At 39.4% G+C, this 12596-nt stretch overlaps 2 protein-coding genes across 3 annotated transcripts in view; both read right to left on the bottom strand.

Moving 5' to 3' along the window:
* Window positions 1-12596, bottom strand: part of pdhx (pyruvate dehydrogenase complex component X) — a 408353-nt gene that overhangs the window by 315381 nt on the left and 80376 nt on the right. The gene's annotated exons all lie outside the window — the stretch shown is intronic.
* Window positions 7700-12596, bottom strand: part of LOC308092625 (uncharacterized protein) — a 21879-nt gene continuing 16982 nt past the window's right edge. Inside the window, exons 6-8 of one of the 2 annotated variants that reach the window (XM_080438636.1) lie at window positions 9924-10010; window positions 9579-9657; window positions 7700-8152 (exon numbers count right to left, since the gene is read on the bottom strand). In XM_080438636.1, the coding sequence (XP_080294762.1) occupies window positions 7939-8152; window positions 9579-9657; window positions 9924-10010 (380 nt within the window). In that variant the 3' untranslated portion in view covers window positions 7700-7938. The remainder of the gene's footprint in view (window positions 8153-9578; window positions 9658-9923; window positions 10011-12596) is intronic. The other variant, XM_080438635.1, reaches the window with a different exon arrangement.

Consider the following 12596-nt stretch of genomic DNA (forward strand, 5'->3'; position numbering starts at 1 on the left):
CGTGAAACTATAACAGAGGTATAATTTACTTGTTAGAGCACGATTTACGTGCTATGTAGCAAAAGCTTGCACAGCATACTTCAAGGCTTGGGGAGGGAAGAAAAAGAAAAGGGAAAAAAGGTACTTAAAACATCCCTATAGTGATATATGCATGATCCTGTATTTAGAAGATGAGAGAAGATTAATTTGCCGGCTGAGTCCAAAATGGGAGTTTATTACAGGCAATGCATCAGTCTAGTGGCAGATGGTGAGTGGGAGTTTGTGTGCTAGCCATGATAGACTGACAGAGGGGTTTGTACTGAACTTCCAAGCATTGCACGGCCATCATCATCACGATGAGCGTGTGAGGCCGCTGTGTTTTCTTTTTCACTCTGTCTTTGATCTCACAAGATAACCTTTGATTCTTCACTGGCGGAGCCTTTGAAGTTCACATGGCTGTCTTAACTGCCCGGGGTTATCATTTCTATCCCAGAGGTCCCACAAACTGGTGAAAGGGTAGGAGGCAGAGAGACACACAGGATCACCACCCTGAGCCTGATAGCTCACATAAGCACATGTACTATGGAATTCTAAAGCACAAATCATTCTATAATCACCCCCCTCCCCTTCTCTCTCTCTCTTTCTCCCCTCTCGTTTCTCCCTTTTTCATTTACTATGAGGTAAAGGGACTTTTTCCTCTTTTTGCCTGTCGTGTAAGATGCCGTACTATGAATATACCGAATGTGTGCGTGTGTGCGTGTGTGTGTGTGTGTGTGTGTGTGTGTACGTGTGTGTGTGCGTGTGTGTGTGTGCGCGCGTGCACGTGCGTGTGTATGTGTCAGTGTTTGTCTGTGTCTGTGTCTTTATGAATGTGAGAGCTGGGGATAAGAACATGACCAAGTTACTTATACGGACCAAACAGGCAGAAAATCAATCAATCCACAGAGGCCTTTGAACTGCCTCCGTGATGTCATTGACAGCGTCTTGTTGGTTTTTTACACTATGTCCATTTACATGAGATGTTGGTATTGTTATTCAGTTAATGTGAGGCCTCAACACCCAAAGCTAAGAGAATCACTGCCCTAAACACGAATAATATATCAACAAATGCATTATCATATGTACCTGGATAAATGCAGTCATTTCCTTCCTACAAAAAAATTACTTTGTGAAGCCAATGAAATCAAATGAAAATTAATGTCATGATAATGACTGCTACAAATTTGACAGGGTTTTCATAAGCTGGAAAACATAGCACAGATAAGGGTGAACAATAGCACAAATAAACATGAGATGTCATTAAGCTTCTTTTTTAAGTTGGTGGGATAGAATATTTTAAAGAATAGAATTTTAACAAAGAAACAAAAGAATACATATTTAATTCCCTGTTGACACTGATCTCTTTCCACCTGAAAATTGATTTGATATAAGGGAAAAACAACAACTCAGGCTGCTGTCTTAACTTATTTGCAGGGAAAATTACATTTAGCCTATACCCCAAAATGTTTACTTGCTTTTATGAGCAAATCATTTTCTCAACAGTTGTCTCTCTGTACTGCACAACTTTTGAAAGCTTTGACTTTGAACACAGTGACTGTTTACGACAAAAGTCTTTTGGAAAGACTATTTTATAACGTGCCAATATAATGGGATGTTTCCCCAAGACATTTATCAAATATTTTATTTAGGGTTGGTTGTACTAAGCACACAAATGTTCAATTAGCATACGCTTCTATGTTATATAAAAGCACAAATAAAGACTGAAACAAAAGAATAATCGAAACCGATTTAACTATCGAAGATATAACAACCATAATGTGAAAAAGAGTTTCACCAGTAAATGAACCTAGAGGTGGGAAGGTTTACCAGCTCTGTATTTAGCCAGCCCTAAACATCCTCCTCCAGTACCCCCAGAACTCAAGACTGTTTCCATAGTCCCTATAGATGCTGCAGCAGTGTGTGTACTGGTGATAAAAGTTTTAGATTACACAGCACAGAACAGTGGACGCCTAGTAACATGCCACAACATGTGATCAGGTAAGAATCATCCATTCCTCTTAGAACCAAATAGTTTAAAAAGAGTTGTAAACATACAGAATACTAGACCACTGGCTGCTAACATTTTTGAAGTTTTGTGTGTGCGTGTGTGTGTGTGTGTGTGTGTGTGTGTGTGTGTGTGTGTGTGTGTGTGTGTGTGTGTGTGTGTGTGTGTGTGTGTGTGTGTGTGTGTGTGTGTGTGTGTGTGTGTGTGTGTGTGTGTGTGTGTGTGTGTGTGTGTGTGCGTTTTAATGAGAATTCTGTGTTGTTCTGAGTTGTGGATTTGATTTCTTTATCAATTATTGTCTACTTCCGTCTTGTTTCATTCATTGTGCTTAACAACAACCTTGCCTTGAAGGTGTTCATTTCAAACTGTGCAGTCAGTCTGAAAATTGAGACAAATGCCAATTAAAGTAACAATAGAAGACTTAACAAACACATAGTGTAGCACTCTGTCCTTTAGTTTTTTAAACATTCACAGTCACAAAATGTTTTTTATTTTCAATATTGGTTTTTGAGCTTATCTAACAAAGTGTGCCTCGATACACCATAGACCACACTGGTGTTCTGTTGTGCACGCTGTATGGACAGATGCTACACACACCTGCACATACACATGAAACAAGCATGCACGCATGCACATACGCCTACACTCGTTTTTCCCCCTCAAACACACATAATCGCACACATACAGTACACACACCCTGGTGCAAATAAACCCAAAAGGCCGTAATATTCATAATGTAAACCGTGCGCTTCAGACCACAGCACTGAAACCGCAGAGCCTGACCATTTAACCTCTCCAGGAAGATGCCCTGCATAAATGGAGAGGATGCAGACCATAGTGTCACCAATGGGGACTGAGTGGACCACTATTATGTTCAAATTCACAGTGTTAGAAGCATGACGTTAAAACAATGATTCTTTGTTTTTTTTTGGTTGTTTGTTTTTTGGAACACTATCTTAAAAGCATGATATTTGAAGTGCCTCCTTGCACTTTGTGTATATATTGTAGGTAACAGATGTTTTTTTTTTCTCTCTGTTTGATTGCTTTCTATTGGGGGAATTGAAATGATATGTAGGAAAATAGATTCCTTTTTGTGACATTTTTTAATGTAATCCTCTAGAGAAATATCCTCTATGTTCCGAATAAAATTAGATTAGGCAAAATGTATAGAGAAGAACGTGTAATAAATTGCTTGTTTATTATTTTCTAATAGCTGTTAACTAGTTGTCTTCACTTATAACTGTCACATAAATATATAAATATCTCTTTTTTTGTATCTAATGTAAGCGTTTTTGAATGATTGTTCCAAGATATAAGCCGTGTGCATTCATTTTCATTGTACATAAATAAATATATAATTGTTCTGTTCAATGGCAATGCAGAATGTTCCAGAAACTACAGTGATCATAAGGCAAACATTTGTTTGCAATACGAGAGAGAGAAAAAGAGAGAGAAAGAGAGAGAGAGAGAGAGAGAGAAGGAGAGAGAAAGAAAGAGAGAGAGACAGACAGATAGAGAAAGAGCCAGGGGAAGTCTCTGCACCGATGATGGGGAGCACATTTACAAAAATTTGCTTTTTCAATTATGTGGAATTTCCCATGATGTTTATAGAGGAGCGAGAGAGACATAAAGGAAATGGAGAAATTTGCCCCATAAGTACAATAGAAAGATGAATGAAGCACAGCCTCTAGGTGACGATAATGGAAGTAACAAGTTATATCAAACGTAATCAAATGCCTGGACTAGCTAATGCCTGTTTAACAGGGATGTTTAGCCCTAGAGTAGATGAAAACATTCCTCGGGTAATGCACTTCCTGTCCTTTCTTACGTTTTCACAGGAGAGCATTCACCTATTAGCCTAGCAGTGGTTCTCATTTCACATTTTAATGTAAAGGACCCCAAAATGTACATGTATTTGGCTGCCAGGGACCCCAATTGACAATTTACAGTTTAGGCATTTAGCAGATGCTCTTATCCAGACGAGTGACTTAAACATGTCAGATCGTAATAACCAAAGTAAGCATGAACTCTAGTCAAACCCCCATAAGGGTGTATTTCTAGATTTTCCTAAGTTTAAAATGAAATAAAAAGTAAGTAAAGTGCCCCTCCTGCCTAATTTTGTTGGGGACCCCCTTCGAGAACCACTGACCTGTAATAGTTTCAGGCATTATTTCATCTTGTGGTGCATACTCATTTGAAGTGTTCTAGCAAGACATGGAAAACCACCAAACAAAACATCGACATGACCACTAATAGATTCTTTCTTTCGTTTTCACCAGACAACACATGCTACATCTCCCCGAAATTCGAATTTATAAGAGGTTCTGTCGATCCCCTCAACTATCAGTCAACCAATGTATGTTAGGAGGTAGATTCAAATACCAGCTGGTAAAACCGCCTTTGCTCCACTCAAAATGTTGTTCCCTTGCAAAATATTATGTACACACAAACACGTAAGGCATATTGAGCTAACAGTGTTGATGACATGGAAATTGGCATATTTCTACGGTGAGCCGGTTCAAGCCTGTTTCTTTATTTTTATTTTTTTACAGAAGTGTCTGTCTTTTTGAAGAAACTCCTAAGTAGACCATCTTATTCCTGCCCTGTAGCTTTCACTCCTTGTCTACTTTTCTAGAACTTCTCTCTTTGTAAAGCTGTTGCTGTCATTTTAATGTAAAGGGAGAAGAGTATGTGTGGGGGAGATTATTGAAAACCATAAAGACAAAAAACAAAAAAACTTCTCTATCCCCAGTCTATATTATACATAAGAGTACGTTCATACATATCAATAAGTGTTATACCTTTGGTGTACATATACAAATATGATAACTAATAAATGTTGATTCATAACTAAACGTTCATTGTTCATTCTTTTTTTAAATGAAAATATGAATTATGAGTAAACGTTACTAAAGCTACTACTTTTTTCTTGATCATGATTTCAATTTCTGCCAAAGCTTTCTGAAATAAAATAAGCTAGAGTATATGCTAGTTCAGACAAACTCATGCATACTATAGGGATTTAGTCATCGCAAACATTTCACGTGTAAGCTAAAAATAAAAATGTATGTTTTGCCTCAGAAAGTAATGTCTCTGCATGCACCTTCCTTCAAATGATAAACCCAGTATGTTTTCTTTAATAATTGTACTCTGATCGATGATCATTATGCTCAAATTGGGACTCATATTCTTTGGATTCAGAATCCCATCTGCATCAACATTATGCAGAACGGATACAAAGACCAAACAAACAAACTGGATGAAAACAATACCTCCAAATCCATTATTGTTAGGATGCAAACACTCATAGTTACAATAATATAATTCAATTAATGCAAAAGAAGAGACCTTTTTTGTTGTGTCTGTCTCACTTTGGGTTGCTTGTGTTAAACTGGTCTTGCATCACAGTCCTGATACCATGGTAACCATACTTCCTCTAGCTCGACAAGCAATCCAGCCACTCACTCATTCACTCACCTCCCTTTTCATCATATTCACTCCATTTTCTTCCCTCTTTCTCTGAATATATTCATTGAATCAACACCACATTCTGTCAACATCTCTTCTATACATTTATTTTATCCATGACTTTACAAATCATTTTCATTAACATTTTATTGTTAATTCATCATTACACTCACCTACTCTAGTACATTTGCTAATGTTCTTCAAAATGAATCATATGAAAGCGAAAGCAAGGAAAGAAATTTCAGTGGGCAATGATTGTATTCAGTTTTGCGTTGTACAGAAAACTGAGCTTAAATGACACAAACTGACGTTTATCCCACCGATGAGAATCAGAAGAATTCATTTTAGCTGTAAATCAGAAAACATAGGATAAATAAACCATATTCACACAGCCGATATTTTTCTCCTACATTATACGGATGATGTCAGAGCAAAAATGTCTGCCGTGTGAATATGGCCAATGGCACTTGAGGTCTGGGTAAGGAATCTGCAGAGTTGTGAAATGTTTCACTTCCCCCTGTGTAGCAAGCACAAAGAGAAGACAGCTGCAGCTCTTACAAACAGACCTGTTAGATCGGTTTAATGCACACGATACCCACCGCTATATGTGCCCAATTATATCAGCAGTTGCTCTCACTTGAGCACCCTGTCAAGAAGTCATTTTATTGTTAATGATTGTTTTTACTCCCCAATATTTCCCATCATATTATTTTTCTTTAATCAGTGTATACTGTGTATATAAATAGTGTGTATACCCCGCCGCAATCATTCTACGTATCCTCAGGATAATCATTATGATTCTGTGCTTCCCACATTCAAATCATGTCATCATTATTCATGTTCCCTACGCAGTAGAACTATATTTGTACATACCATGTTAAATTACATCATATAATGGTGCTCAAAATGTACAGTCTCCTTTGCTATACATCAAGTTGATTCACACATTAGCAACTTTTGACTATTGCAAAACCCTTTCATAATTGGTAATCATAAGTATTGCATTAGATTAAACAATTCCCAAATATGACACGGTCCATTTAATGAAAAGGGGATACAAATTCACACCCTCTCACCCCCCAAAAGAACAAAACATTGACAGCTACTTCTAAGGCATTTTCAAAACACATACCATATATACAGAAACCAATAAGTAATGGAAATCCAAATTGCATAAATTAAGAGCTTGAAAACTTGAGCGTTTTATGGAAAAATGGAAAACAAACCCCCGGTCCACAGGCAATGTCTGAAATATACACAAGGTTACGATACAGAAGATGAAAGCACAGGGGAAAGATGGAGACACCAGTTACTCACACTATTAAACTCCACCTGCTGTATTTGAAATGAGATAATCAATGAATATTCCGCAGACTTGTCCATTCAATCCACTTATTTGTGAGCATCTGCTGCCAATCTTCAATCATTTATAATGAAAATAATGCCACAGCATATTTTATTCTCAAATGAATCTGTCCCTCAGAACACAGACCCCCTTTAGAGACCACCATTGTTTCCCAACCTCAAAAACGCTCTCCCTTTACCCAGTCACTTTATCACCGAAACATAAGACACACAAAAGGAATATCACAAGACATCCATACACCCTGCCACATCTCCATGCATCACACTCTTTATCACTGAAACCCTATATACTTCGTTGACCAGGGTCCCCCAGGGGTCTATACTTGGTCCCCTCCTTTACACCAAATCTCTTTGCTGAAAATAGGCGATCTACAAGCGCACAACACGACGCAACATGATCGGTGCTGCAAGCTTGTAGATTGACAATTTTCGCCCAATGTCCTCCTATTTCAGGCCGACAGAGTAGGGACGCTAGGGTTCATGGTTCATGGTTAAGAAGCATTGACCGTATTCACACAGCGGCCATTTTGCTCTTACGTCATAAAATCAGAGCAAAATGGCCACCACCGGGGCACAAGAGAATATATACACAATAGAATCCTGCACAATAATGGTTTATGAGGCCATCCGATCCTACGTACAACACCCACCCATACGTTAATGTGTTTTCAATGTTCATTTGCTTCTGGCAACCAAAGTGTTCATATCAACTTCATATCATCTTGTTAGCTTCGTTATATTTTAGCCCCACCCCCACCACACACACACATGTGCGCGTGTGCGCACCCCCCCCTCCCCTACACACACACACACACACACACACACACACACACACACTCACACACACAACCACACACACACACACACACACACACACACACACACACAAACACACACACACACACACACACACACACACACACACACACACACACACACACACACACACACACACACACACACACACACACACACACACACACACACACACACACACACACACACACACACACACACACACCGTTTCCCACCAATTCCTGCTGTCCCAGCCTTGTTTCCCGTCCCAGCCTTTACGCCGACGTTCATGCCAGCTGTTCTTTGTCCGGTGACTCTTCTAGCGTGATGACGGTGAACTCCTCTGTGTTTCCGTTCTCCTGGATCTTCTCCTTGTTCATCAGGGTCACCATCTCCTGTTCTCTCTCCTGGGCGCGGGAGCTGGCCACGGAGGACGCCGCCCCGTTGCCCTCGCTGCCGTCTTTGGATGTGATCATCAGGGTCTGCTGCTTACCGCACCAGCTGCAGGAAAGATGGTTTAGTTCAGTGTTTCTCAGCCTTTTTAACTCTTTGGCTGCCAATGACGAGATTTCTCGAGCCAAGGCTCACACCGCCAATGACGAGATTTTGTGTTTTCAGTGGTTTACGATAGAGGCCGCTGTTCCTGTGAATGATCCCAGGATCACCGAAGAAGAGTACACCCAGAAATCATCAACAAAATTAAGCTCGTTTCGTTCAGTATTAAAGGATTTATAGAAATCCATTTTACGGAACGGAATGGATTATCGCGACCGGACAAATTTTTTCCCCCGATTCTCCGAGACCCCCGTATGTGTAATGAGGAATCGCTGGCAGTGGCTTGACACTTTTCTGCATTAGACCACAGACCCCCATTTTGAGAGTTGCCATGTGTGGGACCACAATCTACACTGTAAAATCCTCGGCGTTAATTTAACTCTCAGAGTTAGACCAGTAAGGGTCCATTTGGACCCCTGGTGGTCCCCGGACCCCATGTTGAGAAACAGCGGTTTAGTTTACCATCCCATCACCACATATATCGTAAAATCCTGAGAGTTCAATTAACTGTTACTCAGAATTACATGACCACTCGTGATTTTAGAATGCATACTGTGGCTCTCTGTCCCTGAAAATAAGTTTTACTGCATAATTCCTCAAGCTGTCTACAAGAGGGTCCACACTTTTCTTTCAGATTATGTTTTCAAGTTTTTGAATTGCATGCGCCACCACTTATATTGTATTCTATTAGATTCGTTGCATCCTCTGCAGACCTGCCGACAGACAGATACAGATATCCGTGGTTTTCTGTTTTTTATTTAGTAGTATAGTAATAATAGTACTATTTGTGCCATTGAATACGCTGCCAGATTGGTTAGCGGCACTAACGTGACGCAAAAAGCTTAGCCAAACAAGCTGACGGGTCAGGTTGGCAAATCAGGGAGCCGGTGCTCACCCCACCCCAAACACACAGAGATTATGTGCGTCCCGGTGCGTCCCGCAGACAGACAGGGGGGTTCTCGGAAACCGTTGATCCGATCGGATTGCTTACTCGGTACTGCAAACCCCCGGGTCATTTGGGACACACACGGCAAGTTTGAGGTCGTTTGGTCGGACAGTTATGATAGATAGATAGATAGATTGATAGATAGATAGAGATAGATAATGGAAGTCAACAGAGCTTTGATTGGGCTGAAACATTGCCTAAATTTGGTGACATAGAACATAGAGTCATAGTTACTGATGTCACAGGCTGGCCACAAGAAGACTGATATCCACATTGGAGCCACCCCATTCCACATCATTACATTTTTCAGTAACAAACATGCTTAGAAATGTGCAAATGCCATATTGAAAGACAGGTGTCAGGTCCTGCTGTTGAATGAATGCTGTCCAAACCAAACTACTGCAGCTGATTACAGTGACAGATTACCTTCTTCGTTTGGCGACGACTGCGCACACGAGTAGAACGGCACCCACGGCCACTATCACACCAATGATCACCAACCAATCTGGAAGACATAGCAAGCAATTACTCATTTTTATTAAAGTAACATATCCATTAAATCTATCTACAGTATGGAACCATTAAGGAACAGCCAGCAATTACTCAACATTATAAAAGAAAAACAGTTGCTAATGAATGTGGGTGTAATACATTTTGTAATAAATATGTGTCATTGGTAACCAGTGCATTTTCTGCCACCTTTCTTCCCCCCACTGTAATATGTATGACATTCAGGGTGTTAGAAACAGACTGCATAATGGGTTCACTGACTTGATGAAGACTGGTCGCCCTCCCGTTCAGCGGGCGTTTCGCTGTCGGCAGGACTCATCCTCCCCTTGACACCAGGCTGCTCTGGGGCTGCAAGGGAAGAAGACAGAAGGGATAATTATCAATCAATCATACACTTTCATATAAAGTTAACTGTTATATGACTCCCCTGACCAGCAGGGAAAATGTGACTGGGGAAAGGGCTTAGTAGAAACTTAGTTTGCCTATCGTTCACTTGCTTACTAGCTGTACAAATCCTCATACAAATCCTCTGAATTAAGACCCCTGGGCCCAATTTCTGTATTTATTCATTTTACTTGTTTTAATAAAACTATAATAATAATAAATATATAATAATATATATATAATATATAATTATTATTATATATAATATAATAATAATAAATATATAATATTTAAATAAACAAACTATTGTTTGTTTGTTTAAATAAAAACATTTAAGTCTTTATTTATTTATAACACTTTTCAAAGACAAAGTGCTTTTACAAAGTGCTTTTACAAGTGCTTTTACAGAACAAATTAAAGCAAAACAAAGTACCCCAGTGCCAAATGCCATGGACACACACACACACACACACACACACACACACACACACACACACACACATGCACACACGCACGCACGCACACACACGGAAACGTCAACAAAGTAAATCAATCATCACACTGTGGACGCACATAAAAGCTTTTGTGACAGTTGATACAGAATGAGCAAATATAATATAACAAGACGTACAAGGAATGGTAGTTTTCACTGTCTGACACTGGGTGATCGCACCAGCCTTGCAAAAGTGATCATGTGCCCGAAAAGGTTACCCACCCCTAGTTTAACCCATTAAAACCAGAAAAGCAGGTGTAATTTTCCATTTTTGGCGTTGGCTATTACAAAATAGCAGATATGCAAGCTCACATCGCATCACTTTGTGCCGCGCTGAGAGCTTGTACATCTTCTATTTTTTATTTTTTTTTGGAAACATCTTGAAAGTGTGAGAACTACTGATTTAGAAGGCGTTTTGTAGAATCGGCCTCAGGTCTTAATGGGTAAAATAGCTATATTTTATTCTTGGACCCATCCAAGTTGTGCTTTAAAAGTGACATAATATAATTTGAAAATCCATTCCAAACTATTAATAGAATACAGGGGTCATATGCTCATGTTTCTCTATTAAGTATGAAGTCTCCGAACTGTGAGGCAGGAACTCTGTATAAGGTTCAGTATATTTATCATGTGCATAACAGCAGATGGTGTAATGGACGTTGTTTCTTACAATAAGAACACAGGCAGAAAAGACCCGAGTGGAATCATTTGTACTGATGAACTACATGTACACAGTGAAATCCTCAGGGTCAATGTATCATTTTGTATAGTGTAGATTGAGTAAATTACGTTATATTTGTACACTCTCAGTGAGTTGAACACTGGGGGAACTTCGGTATAACTGCAACTACATTAATGTAGACAAAATAACCTTTTTATTCATAGGCCATCATCCTGGAGATTCCTTTGAAATATAATAGTTCTAATAATAAAATCAATGATATACTGCACATTTTAGCCATTAGGGAGATGAAACAATTAACAAGATTCACCTAGCGTAGGCTACATATTAAGCTTAACCTATGGTACCTTAATCTTCTATATAATGCAATCTGTTTATTGTCTCCATCACCAAAACAACGTGGGCTAATCTTTAAGCTTATATTTAAATGATGAGAAAAAGTTAATTAGAATAAAAGTGGCTTTTATTTCCCTGACCCTGATACATAGAAAAGAAAAAAATCTTTCTTGCACTATTGGATTGTCTGTGTCAGTTTCTGGGCTGTACTCATATTTAATGTGCTGTACATTCACGTAACCGACTTTCTATCCAACTACAGTAGTCTACTTAAGACTACCAAGAGCCTGCTGCAGGGATGCACTGTAAATGACCGGTGAGCCTGCATGATATTACAGCAAAGAGAGAGAGGAAAAAAGATTTCCACTATAAGCCCTGGTCACCCAGGCAACAGTTGGAACCATTTTACTACCATGAGCTGTCACCATGCTTAACCGATCCTGTCTATTTAACACTAGGGGGCGTGCTGAGCTCTGAAAGTTTCTTTAGTCATCCTGAAACTTGTTGCATGTGACTGGAAGGGTGTGCTGTTTCTCAGAATCCTCCCCTGTAAAAATTGGATGACATCAAACTGTACGTTCTTTTATAACTCTATGCTATGGTATGAGCGCAGAGCTACTTTTCAGGTAGTTAGTGTACATAAGGGAATGCCAGACATGTTCTGAGAGGACAATATTGTACTGTATATATATATACCCATACCGTGATTTAACCACATGAACCCTAGTGTCCCTATTCCTTGCACATCATAATAATAGCTGAATATTCCGCAGAAATAGATGATCTACAAGCTCTCAACACAGTGCAATGCAATGCGTTGTGACATTTTCGGCATTGATTGATTGGTGTAGGGGGAAAAAGAGAGGGCCAAGTACAGACCCTTGGGGGACCCCAGTCAACAAAGTATATAGGGTCTGAGTGGTTAATTATAGATTGCATGTGGTTGAACAAATCACAATTATACGGTAAATGATCATGGGCAAATACAAACTGTGGTTACACACATATTATTCAAATCTAGGTAATCCAAAGTCTCGTG

The sequence above is a fragment of the Gymnoscopelus braueri genome, assembly GCF_963280865.1.
Source record: "Gymnoscopelus braueri genome assembly, chromosome: 9".
NCBI lineage: Eukaryota > Metazoa > Chordata > Actinopteri > Myctophiformes > Myctophidae > Gymnoscopelus > Gymnoscopelus braueri.